This window comes from Genypterus blacodes, unplaced genomic scaffold (assembly GCF_046128005.1).
Source record: "Genypterus blacodes isolate CSIRO-AG114 ecotype Tasmania unplaced genomic scaffold, CSIRO-AGI_Gbla_v1 ptg000057l_1, whole genome shotgun sequence".
In the NCBI taxonomy this organism is placed as follows: Eukaryota; Metazoa; Chordata; class Actinopteri; order Ophidiiformes; family Ophidiidae; genus Genypterus; species Genypterus blacodes.
Genome location: NW_027466869.1, coordinates 2,657,501 through 2,670,000, shown reverse-complemented (window position 1 = coordinate 2,670,000; position 12,500 = coordinate 2,657,501). Strand labels below are relative to the sequence as shown.

The 12,500-nt window shown below is 50.5% G+C and overlaps 1 protein-coding gene across 4 annotated transcripts in view; it reads right to left on the bottom strand.

The window, feature by feature from the left end:
- The window catches only part of cadm4 (cell adhesion molecule 4), a 123,751-nt gene that overhangs the window by 27,195 nt on the left and 84,056 nt on the right, over positions 1 to 12,500 (bottom strand). For 3 of the 4 annotated variants that reach the window (XM_076152703.1, XM_076152700.1, XM_076152704.1), the window contains exon 1: positions 6,260 to 8,553. The exons of the other annotated variant lie outside the window; for it this stretch is intronic. In XM_076152703.1, the coding sequence (XP_076008818.1) occupies positions 6,260 to 6,359 (100 nt within the window). In that variant the 5' untranslated portion in view covers positions 6,360 to 8,553. Of the gene's footprint in view, positions 1 to 6,259; positions 8,554 to 12,500 lie in introns of those variants that run through there. 4 annotated transcript variants of the gene reach the window in all.

Sequence of the window (12,500 nt, the reverse complement as noted above, 5' to 3'; positions counted from 1 at the left end):
TCACACACTTCTCTCACATTTCCCATCCAGGTGCGAGCTACACCGATCCATTACACTCCATTATACCAGTGGAGGGTTTTCGCTGGATCACAGACTGCACACATACACACTTCAGAGAGAGCACACACACACACACAGACACACACACGCCTCGGGACAAGCACACTCACAAACAGCTGCATGAGCACCAACACCGAATTTTTCAAACTACCTTGCACGGCCCCTCGACGCAATATTTTTATAGAAAAGGGGGCTGAGAAACAGCAGGGAGGCACTTTGATGTCGCTGACAGCCCAACTCTCAGTAATTAGGAGGTTGATTACGCCGTGATTGGAGCCTCCTCCGTGTTTGCGGGTCAGACAGTTGACACGGCTCGAGTGAGTCACGCCTCCCACTGAGAGCCACGGACACCGAGCTTCGCCGGTTTGAATTCAAACGATTTGTGGAGCAATTAGTCACGAGGCTGCAGCCAGGAGCGGAATGCGAGAGCCTGGAGTGAGAACCGGCACCACGGGTTCCACAAACAAGTATTTACCAATTTGCATCCCAATTTGCATTTCCCTTTGCTGGCATACGCAACGCAGTGGCCGTGGGGAGGATTTAGAGAAGGAGCGACATCAATATTGAAGCGCGGTGATAAAGCAGGCAATAAGGTGTGCCGATGAAGATGGCAGGACGATATATATGTTTGACTGCCGGGTCTCGCACCGTGCCTGGGAGTTCTGTAAAACACCTTCAGAAGGCAGGGAATGCTGTGAGACAAACAGATGGTCGCTGCCATAGCAGGAGCTGCTGACTGGACTGCTTAGGGCCAGAATAAATGTCTATATCTGCAAATGTATGTGTAGTGTGTGTGTGTGTGTGTGAGAGTGTGTGTGTATAATAGATGGGCATATGTGGGCACATTCAGGGTTGGCGTAATGCAGCTGAGCTATTCTGACATCGATTGTAATCTGGTTTAAGGAAACACACTCTACATATTCATGGCATCAGGTGAGACGCAATGGATATTGAACTAAAGACATAAAGAAACTAAGAGGGAGTACAGATAAAAGGAACTCTACGGAAGAGGGAAAAATGGACAATTAGCTCTAATTGCAGTCATTATTGCCTCCATTCGCTGCATCAATATTGTGATTCATATCAGGGGCCGTCAGGGCCTGCCACCATCATCCCAATTATATTTCTAATGGCTGTGATTACTTGTCACCCTGGCAACCGTGGCTTGGTCACCATTCTGTCAAAGAAGGATTACATGTAATGATGTGGCTAAGAATGGCGCCAAAGCCTACGCGGCCTCCACGTGCGTGTAGTGACCCGTCAAGAGGGACACAGCAGGAGCAACGCCGCAAAAGCAGTGGTCGAAAGTTTGCTTTAGCGTGACCAATTAGCCTCCAAATAACACGTCCGCTTCTCCCCGCAGCTGTCACCTCTTCACAGGAGAGAGGTTGTAACGATGCGGCAGCGTGAATAGAAGCCACAATGACGTTTACTAAGTTACTTTTTTTTTTAAACGTTGCGAGCGGGATGACTGGCATCCGCCGCGTCCCGCTGAGTGATGCCACCCACGAGCACCTGCGAGCTGCTGCTGCTGCTGCTGTGTGATCAATCCTCCGGCAAAGTGCACAGAGGGATGGAGGGACGCGGGGTGTGTGTCTATGTATGTGTGTGGGGGGGCTGGATCCGGAAAATGATCGCAGGGAGTTAGGAAGTGATAGTTGGGGTATAATAATGCAGCTGGCAAGAACTGGAAGGAATATATGAGAGATGACGCATATTCCCTCACAGCCGCTCATAACACAGCTGGGTACAGCACTTTAGCTTGACTGTAGGCTTTATAGGCTGCCATTCAGATCAAGGCCACGAGCCTGCGCCTCTGATCACCAGCACAGTAAAGCAGAGGGAGGCGATGAAGAAGCGGGGGAGGGAATCAACCTCTGTGACAGAGGTATTAATCTGGCCCCCATTAAAATATGCGCCCATAGTAAAATACTCTGCAAGCGTCGAATTATATTAAGAGAGAACGCTGAGAGCGATCGATGCCGCTGCGCCGCACTGACGCCTATGATCGGCGGATAAATAAAAGAGGGAGGGGGCGGCAGGGGAGCAAAAACAATCACTGCTCGTTGAAACCAAGCGGGGGCAGTATTTCACAGACGCTGACTCGGCCGCTCCGGGTTGTGAAAAAGCCTCCGTCTGTGCCGTCGCGGCCCTGGTGGGGGGAAAAAAAGGGGCCTTTTATTTACGGAGGCAATAGAGCTGGGAGAGGGCGGCCATCATTCCCTAATACATAAACAAATAAATAAATAACAGCCGCGCAAATTCATAAGACAAGGCTGTCCGCGGGCCCCGTCCTAATGGTCCCCGCAATGGAGCTGAGTTACAGGCCGGGGGGAGCTGGGGGAGGGGGGGTGGGCAGTGAGAAGAGGGAGGGATGGACGGATGAGGAGAGGTGTGGAAAGTTAAAAGAGGGGGATTTGGGAGGCAGCCAGCAGGACGACAGGCTCACCCCGGTCACAGTAAATTCTAGAATCCTTCCTCGTTGGTGGAGGGTTAGCAGGCTGAATTACCGTCTCTCTCTCTCTCTCTCCCTCTCTCTCTGTCTCTCGCCCACTCTCTCTCTCTCTCGCTCGGCTTCCTTTTCTTGCTCTCTCCGTGTCCGTTTCAATCCCGACCCCTTTCCCCCTCTCTTACGCAGAATGTCTCCCAGAGTGAAGGCAGCAGAGACAGCCGGGGTGTGAGAGGAGGGACGGAGGGGGAAGGGGGGTGGGGACGTAAAGACAAGAGAGTGGAGCTGTCTCCGCTTTGCCCCCAAACAAGCCCCCCCTGTATCCTTGAATGTGTAAAATCACTGTCTGCCTTTTCATTATCTCTCATTATCTTCCCGTTGGAGCGGAGCCAGCGGCCCGTGTTGACTTTGCATGCAGACCACGGAGCGTACGGGGCGATCGATGGGAGGGAAACGTCCCGGCACTCCCTCACGCTGCTGTGACGCCTTTAATTAAAACAATAACACCGGCTTGTAGTTGTAGCTTCTTTGACGGGGTCGTTGCCGGCGCTGTCCAACGGCGACGACCTCATCCGCTTCCCACGTGGCCTCACGCTTTTCCCGCGAGTCTGTGAGTTCTTCTGGAACATGTATGCAAATGAGTATCGCAATGTTTATGGAAGTGAGGGGTGTGTGTGTGTGTTTGTGTTTGTGTGTGTGGGAGAAGTTGATCTAGGTTAATCAGAGTTCCGTGGCGAACTTTAGTCGACGAAGCAGCAGACTTTGATGTTCTTCTTCTCCTCTTCTCCTCACATTCATCTCAACAACCACAACCCTCTCTCTCCCTCTCTCCTCCTCTCTCTCTCTCTCTCCCTCCCTCTGCTCTACCTCTCCTCCCTCTTCTTCCTGCTCTAAAATTATCCCTCCATCTCTCTCCTGGAGTCAGAGCTGTGTGCCAATCAAAATCCGGCGCGGAGGAGGAAAGAGACGCTCCCCCCTATAAATAATACATAATCCCCCTTTACAAATCTCGCTCTCATCTCTCATTATCTTCATTCTGTCGCTTCCTCCTGTCCTCCTTTTCTTTTCTCTCCTCTCTCCCGCTTAGCCTCTCTCTCGTCCCCTACACACACACGCACACACACACACACACACACACTTCCACTTGGTCCTCAACTCGTAATTCTTCTCATCCCGCTCTCTCTCTAATCTCATTCTCACCATCTCTCTCTCTCTCTCTCCCTCCCTCCCTCACTTCCTATCTCAACCCGCAGTCTCTCCATCCCTCCTCTGCCTCCCCCACCTTCTGCCTGATCTAATCCTTGATTTCGCCTTCCGCCGTCATCGCTCCTTCCTCCTCCTCCTCCTCTTCCTCATCCCAATGTTATCTCCTCGACAGTGTCCTCCCAAACCTCTCCTCTCCTCTCCTCTCCTCTCTCGCCTGGGCCTCAAGAGAACTCCCTTCTCTCTCTCTCTCTCTCTCTCTCTCTCTCTTTTGCTCTCTCTCTCTCTCTCTCTCTCTCTCTCTGATTCTCTCTCTCTCGTGGGTTCAGATCGTTTCACTCCTGTCACTCTTTCTTCTTCTTTCTTCAAGAGCCAGTCCCCCCTCCTTGCAACACTCTCCTTCCAAGCTGCAATAGGCTTTCACTCCCTTGCAATCGCTCTCATTCTCTCTCTTTTGTGACTCGCCGGGAATCTGCCCCCGACTCTCCGCTGCTTCCGTCTCCACCGCGCTTCTCCTTTACTAAACGTGATTTGTTCTGCGGGCTCAAGTCTGCGGCATAATCGTGCTGTTTTTATGGCGCGCAGAGGGAGCGGAAGACGGGAGGGAAGGGGGGAGGAGGGGGGAGGGGGGTACGGAGGGAATAAGCCAGAAACTGGAGAGTGAATCTTGAAATGTTTCTCTATTTCATCTTCTCTTTTGCTTTTGGGTGTTTCTAATTGCCTGGTTCTCTCTTTATTAGTCTGATTTCTCTCCTCACTCCCTTCCTCTCTTCCTCTCCTCTGTTTGACTCCTTCTCTCATTCTATTTGTGCATTTCATACTGTTCTTAACGCAAATTCCCCTCTCCACTCCTTGTTTTTGTCTCCCTTCTCTCCAGCCAGTCTGCGTATTTCAATCACCTCCTCTTCCTCTTCCTCCCCTCCTTCACCGCATTGCCTCTCTCTCTCTCTGCCAATTACTCTCTGCTCCACTGTTCACCTCTCCTTACCCTTCACACAAGCCACAATCTTCTCCTCCCTCCTCCCGTTCTCTGTCAGCCAAAGCTGGTTAGCTCTATCTACTGTGCAGCCTTTTATGGCCCCGGGTTTGTCACCGCCTCAACAACCCAGCAACAATGGTCACCACACACACACAGGCACATGCGCACACACACACACCCCAATGGTGGCTTAAAGGAAATTTACAGGGCTATTACGCTACGAATACCACACTGGAGATTCACCACCGGCCAAGAGCAGAGGCCTGAACACCACATGGCTGCTTTCCCTCTTTCCTGTGTCTCTGTGTGTGTGTGTGTGATGACAATGGTGTGTGTTTGTGAGAGAGGGCTGGACATACTGTGTCGTTGTGCGAGGTGTGTGTGTGTGTGTGTGGGTGTGTTTATATGAGCGCATTGGAGATGCCCTACAAACAGAAATTGCATAACCACACGAGCTGCCAAGGCACAGTGGTGTTCTGTCTGCCCGTCTTTCTGTCTCACACACTCCTCACGAATCACACGGTATCGGCCATGTTGATCTAAAATGCAAAACAAGGCTTGAGCTGAGAGTTTGGCAGCAGCGGGGGAAAACATCTCCACCATGTTCAACGCATGATAATAACATCAGGAGGTATTAATAGATCCAGATCAACACTTCATGCTTTCTTTACTCTTTATGCTTCTCTGGCAAGCATCTGGCACATGCACACACACGCGCACACGCACACACACGCGCACACACACACACAGCACTTTAAACAGTTTTGTTTTATCTCCGTATAAAACACGCACACGCACACACACACACACACACACAGGCTCCATTGTCTCCATCTCTCTCTGCTTCTGCATCCCTGCTTCTTCATCCTTTCTATAGGTTTCTTCCTCTCCCTCTCTCTCTCTCTCTCTCTCTCCCTCCCTCTCCCTCTCTCTCTCTCTCTGGGGTCTGACCTTCTTTCATTAGGTCCTTCACTCATTCGTATATCTCTCTCTTTGCGTCTCCACATTTTCATTTGCGGCGGTATCGCTCAGAGCCTTTTGTCCGTTCCCTCTCTCTCTCTCTCTCTCTTTTTCTCTCTTGTTCTCCCCCCCTCTCTCCCTCTCTCCCTCTCTCTCTCTCTCTGCCACCCTCCCTCCCTCCCCCCCGGCATATGTTTCTGTCTTCGCACTCTTTCTATTCTCAATTTTAATTACCAATTCTAACTTAATCAGTGGAATTTTGAACAATTCATTTAAGGCTCTAGTTTCTTCATCCCGCTGGGAGCTCTTCCTCCCTCGGCCGTTCGCTAGGGCCACAACTCATCGTCTCATCACTTCTTACACTGCATCAATTCCAGATGATTTACAACTATTATTGCTCCCTCTTCATATAAACAGGAACAGCACATTACAAATCTGCAGGATACCACCTATATGAGGAGGAGGGATGGATTGAACAGCTTTTGCGTGTATAACAAGCTTCTTTTCCAATCTTACCACAGCAGAACTCCGATTCAGAATCCATCGTCTACATACATTTTCCTGTGTGTGTGTGTATCCGTGCGTTTATGCGTACGTGCGTGACTTACGAGCGGTGCAGAGCAGGACCAGGACCAAGCTGCGCAGGGCCAGAGAGAGAGGGGCGGGGAGGCGGCGGCAGCAGAGGACAGAGCTCTGGACAGCCCTCATTGTGTATTGAGGAGCTGAGTGTGTATGTGTGGACGCGTGTGTGGATGCGAGCGTTTGATCAATGGCTCCTCTGTGACCCTGCCTGCACTGCTACAGACGAGCCAATCTACACACACTCTCACACACACACGCGCGCGCGGACTGGCACGCCGATTTTATTCTGCAACTGCAATGCTGCAAACACGCGACTCGCTGAGCGGCTTCACTCTGGTAAAAACAGATAGAGGTTGATGTTTGAGGATACGCTGGTAGAACTGACCCTCATGTGCCGCACCGCATCACCAGACGCGCGAGGAAATTGCTCTAACTGCAGCAGCACCACTAGCAGCGGCACGCAGAGGTGAACCAACAGCCAAGGCCAAGGAAGTTTGACCAGAGCGAGAGCTAACACCGCCTGTGATTTAGCTGCTGTAACATAACGCACACTGAGAGGAGCTGCCAGAAACAAAAAGTTCTGCTGTCGACTTTAGCAACTTGTTCTGCTTAGAAAGAAGTCGGGGTGCGTGCAGTGTTAAAGCTCAGCCGTTACAAAACAGCACAGCAGCTCAGTGCCGTCTGAGCAGAACGACAACAAAAGGAAGAAAGCTCTGCTAGCCGCTCTATTTTCTACCACAGCGCTCCGTTAATCCCCACAGACCAATGCCCAACGCTCCCGGGTCAATAAACCACAGCAGCCGACACCAAAGGCAACCAAAGCACATATATATATGTTATTATATATCTAAAGTGTGTAATTAACTAAATGAGCGACAGGCTAATTAGCTCCTGAGCAAAACGTTGACTGTAACACCGCGGAGTTGAGCTCAGAGCGGCAGGCAGACGTACAATTAACCACAACAAATCGACTGTTGCTCCTGCGAGCGACGCCGCGCGAGGACAACAAATATCAATGATGCAATATTGCTGACAGACTCAGGTGGAGACGTCAGGAGAGCGCCCAGCGGATACGCCTCCTGACGTCGATAGCGTAGATTTTGGCAGCGAGCACTTGACAGGGAGGGAAATCGGTTGGGATGCTAGCAGGTAAATGGGAGCCGGTTCAGTCTCTGGAGAAACGGAGACGCTACGGTGCTCTGACCTCAGCTCGGGTTCAATAGAATCTATGGAGGCGGAGGAGCAGCAGCAGGATGAGAGGCTCTGAATGAGGTCGAGCAAACTGCAGCTGAGCAATTTATGTCTTATTTCAAATATTCTATTATGTTGTGCACCGAAATAAACAGGTTACTTTCACGACGTACACAAGATCCACAAGGTACACGAGGTGCACAAGGGACACAAGGTGCACAAGGGACACGAGGTGCACAAGGTGCGCAAGGTGCACAAGGTGCACAAGGTACACGAGGTTTAGGAGATTTAAGACTCCTCAGAATGATCACAGGTTATCACAGTGTCAGTACAATCATGTCACATCGACCTGACAAACTCGTCCTTTGCAAACGCGCTCCGCTGGCTGCACACACTTTCACACACACCCACACGCACACACACTGATCTCAATGACTGCTGGTCCGGACTATGTTCTACTGATTGTCAGGAGCTAACGCATCGCCGCTGCTGGAGAGTGTGTTGCAATGCCGTGGCAGTGTGTGCGTGTGCTAATATGCCTGTGTGTGTGCGCGTGTATTTTGTAGTGTAGATAAAAACTGTGATGGGCTGAACCACACAGTTCACTGAGCGCTATCAGATAGAATAAAGTGCAGGTGTCATCATGAGATTACAGCACACTGTCTGTCTCTGTGTGTCTCCCTTCCCCCCTCTCTCTCTCTCTCTCTCTCTCTCTCTCTCTCTCTCTGGCGCCAGGCGTTTGTTCGTGTAACTCCTGGCAAAGTCCGCAGTCGGAACGTGGCCAGTGTTCCCAGTGGCGCTGCCTTCCAAAGGTCAACTGGCTGGAATTTTAAGGAAATGACCCTGTGCTGGTCTGTAGGGCAGCTGCTGGGCTCTGGCAGGTCCGAGGCCTCAGCAGTGGACAGCAGAGTGGAAGTGTGTTTGCCGGGTTCAAATCGATCTCCTTCCAAAAAAAGTGTGCAGTTTATCCGCTCTGGCCTCTCTCGCACGCTCTCGCTCCTTCCACCCGTCGGCGCTTCAAGCCATAGCACGGAGTTACTTCCTGCGAGTTCCTCTCCTTCCCCTCCGCTTCTTCTTCTTCTTCTTCTCTCCCGTTGTGTGAAAGTTGCTATAATCCCAATGCTGAATCTCCCGCTGGATGTCAGTTCCCTTGTCCTCCACTTGTTTATATATCCCTGACCCTCCCCTTTGGCTGGGGCCAGTGTGTGCGTGTGTGTGTGTGTGTTTCTGTGTGGGGTCAGCGCCTGCATATTCTGCATACTATTTTGTGAAGGTTAGAGATCTGTGTGTGTGTTTGTTTGTGTGTTTGTGTGGATGGAACCCGGCGACAATGCTTGTCTTTCAGGTCGGCAAACAGTGGCGGCGTGTGTGAGTGTGTGAGTGTGAGTGTGTGTAGCTGTCCAGTGCCTACTGAACCAGGGTGTACATTTAGCTGTCTGTTGAGCCTTTTCACCATCTACTGCCCATTAATTTATCCAGGCAGCCGCACACAGAGGCGTCATAGTGCCTCTTTATGTTAAATGGGCGATTTTATTGCCTCGGGGATGTGCAGGGCTGTCTGCTGCACGATATGTGTGCGTGCGTGTATGTGTGTGTGTCGCGTGTGTTGTGCGACATTAAATATGTAATTTGAAGCGCATGTGACTAAAGCAGAGGTAAATGCGAGTCTAACTCTGTGCATGTGAACGTCGGCTAGTAAACGACCAAATCTGCTTCCTATTTCACCCTGATGAGACGGAGCACAGTGCTGACACATCACACTTAACTCAGCCACACACACACACACGTGCAAAGTCACTATCTTGGAGCTCATTGCCACATGTACTATCATTATTGTTACTGGCAATAAAACTAGCAGTGGAAAGAAAACAGCCGAAGCCAAACTCTGCGTCTTTGACTGTCGCCGTCCCGTAAAACAAACACGAGCAGCTACAATAACAGCTAATCATCTCCTGGATCGGCTGATATTGATCATAAACTAACAACGAACCGCAGACAAAGCGTCTTTCCCCGTTGAGTTTAATCAGCCTCATCTCCTATTATCAAGTCAAATAAAGTTACATTTATTTTTAGAGCGTTTTTAACAAATTAGGGTCACAGGAAAGCTTTATAGATCTACAAAGGACGTAATTACAGAAGACAAGAAGAAACAAATCGCAAATCATCGCACGGGGAGTGTGTGTGTGTGCTGAGGCCCTGTGTGGGCGACCCCCCGATGGGTGTATTTGTTTTTGTCGCAGTGTGTGTGTGCAGGAAAGAAGAGAGGGGGCAACGGCAAATCTTGTCCCCTCCTGTTCCCCCTTTTCTCCCAATTCTTTCTCTCTCTCTCCCTCGCTCTCGCTCACTCACATCCAAATCAAATTTTTAATGGGCTTTATTGGTGCCACCGTGGAATAAGTGTTGCCAAAGCACTTAAGGGGCTTAAGTCAGCGGCGTGCGGAAAATATTAAACACTCAAACAGCCTTACAAGGATCCCTTCCTGCTTAAGTATGCCAGGAAGGTCGCGCCAGCATTTAATACCAATAGTGTAAAAAGCCCTGTGACAAGGGGAAGGGAACGGAAGCGGAGAGGTTTGAGGGGCGGAAAAACCGGGAATGATGGGGAAGGGGGCAGGGAGGACAGCGTGGCGGCGAGTTTGGAGAACCGGAAAGGAAAAGGAAAGTGGAGAATGAGGGAGTGTGACGAGGAGCGGAGAGGGAGGAAGGAGAGAGGAGAGAGAGGGACTGGAGGCCAAGGTGTGGGAGGTAAAGGGTTGATGGGAGAGCTGTGAAGCCGCAGCACAGAGTTAATACAGAGATTCTATCAGGAGGCTTATCCAAGATTAAATTTCCCTTTGTCCTTAAGGCTTCTTCGGGAAGCGGAAGTGTCGAATTTATTTCCTACGTCTCCCTCGAGGTAGCGTGTGCGTGTGTGTGTGTGTGTATATATGTACGGGTGTGAATGTAAATGTGTCTACGTAGGTGTGGATCTTAGGGGGTTTATTAGCTGGCAAAGTGGGAAGGAGGGTGTGTGTGTGTGTGTTACTGAAAGGTGAAGATAAATCAAATGAACAGCTTCCCGAGAGGATTTCAAGCAAAGTGGATTTGTACGTATTAGTGTGGCCACACACACACACACACTCCAGCATGTACACATATGCATATAGATTTTCATGGATATAGACACACACACACACGCACAAACTGAAAGTAATACTGAAAATTCATAATGTATATTTACATAAGTATAAGTTAAGAGTGAGTTTGTGGCACAAAGTCCTCAAGTCCTACAAAGTTTAATGACTCCAGGACTCTCTCCACTGTGAACACACACACACACACACACACACACACACACACACACACACACACACACACACACAAACACACACACACAGAAATATAGTTTAAACACAAACAATATGGAGGCTGATTTTCTTTGCTACATCCTGGTATGTGTAGGTTATGTGTGTGTGTGTGTGTGTGTGTTCTGTCGTATTTCCTGTTCGTCTGGCTGACTTGGGTGTTAATAGCTAGCCTAGAGCCACGCGCTAGCTAATCCAGCTGGGTCTGACTCCGAACTCTAATTAGAAAAGTCACAGCTCCTGGATCTATGGACGCTATCTGTGACTGCAGGTTCCGCAGGCCTGGCTGGGGCTCGGGCGACTTCCCGAAGGATCGATGCGCGCCGATCATTCGGGTACAGTTTCGGGCTCTGCCGCCTGTCTTCCTCTGTGCACAAATGTACGTTCCCAGCCCCTGTTTGGATTTCTGTCTTATTCCACGTTGGGTCTGAGTGAATGAACACAAAGCAGAGCTGCAGATCTGAATCGCTCGCCATCTAAAAATACAACATTTGAAAGGCAAAGACTGCTTCGACGTTTATTCCCACTTACTCACCTCTCTGGGTGTGCGTGTGTGTCTGCAGGGAAATAAAACACACACTTTCTGGCGGACAATAGACCCGGCACTTGGCACCGTTTTCTCACCGGTTTTAAAGAGCAAGAAAGACAAAGAAGAGACGGAGCGGATGTGCAGCGCTGGCATCCTATTGTAAATCTATCATGCATCTCCTGTGCATTAAATTGGGGCAATTTTAGCTCATTCTTCCCACGTCGGGCTTTAGAGCCGAGCGAGGCTGCAACAACAAAGCGCTCCGCAGTGACAGGCAAGACCAGAATCCGACGTGGAGATTACTATTGATGAAGCAGAAGAAGAAACAGGCTGAAACCGACGGCCTCCGCGGCAAAACGCTCGCCTCCCGGCAGCTTGGTCTGCTGTGAATTTGCTTAATCGGAGCCAGCAATTATTGAACAAACACCCGGATCGCGACAGTGGCAGCCGAGTAGAGAAACGCTGTTCTCTCTCTTTCCCTCGCTCGCTCTTTCGCGACGCTGAATCGACCTTTGCAACATGAACAAGAGCAAAATCAGTGTGTGATTCTCCTGTCTCCGGGCTAGACGCTGTTCCCTCGCCCTTCCCCCGGCTCACACTGAACCATCTTGACAGTTTGAAAACCGGCAAGATGAACGTCTGACGAGCCCAAAAGGTTTCTGGGACAAAAGGAGTTGCTGGCCGTCCAAAGCATTAACAATAACAACAACAATAACAACAACAAAAGAGAGAGAGAATTGCAGCATGTGTCACGTTGCTCTTGCGACCGTAAGGAGCGACATCATCGCAGCTGTGGGTTCTCTCATTTACCCGGGTAAACAGAACCGCGGGGTACAAAGCGTCGGAGCACGACGACCAACAAGACGGGAAGCCTGTTAGCAACAAACGGGGGCGTGTTAAAGGAAGCAGAGTGCGGTTCAAGCATGACAAAGCCTTACGGGCCTAACAACGCATTTGCCGCCGCCATTCCCCTCCTCGCTACGGTAAACTCACCTCACCTGCCAAGTCGGGAACGTGTTTATTGGTGTTTCCTAACGAGTGTGTGTTGCTGTGTGTCTGTGTTCCGCGAGCTACATGCTGCACGGCCTCCTGCTGGGAGCGGCGCTCATTTATCCACGTGGCGCCGTGCCTCCCACCGGCGGGGTGCGACTCCACGTTTACCGCTTTCTCGCCCGGCGGCACGCGTGTCAATCCATCTCTCCT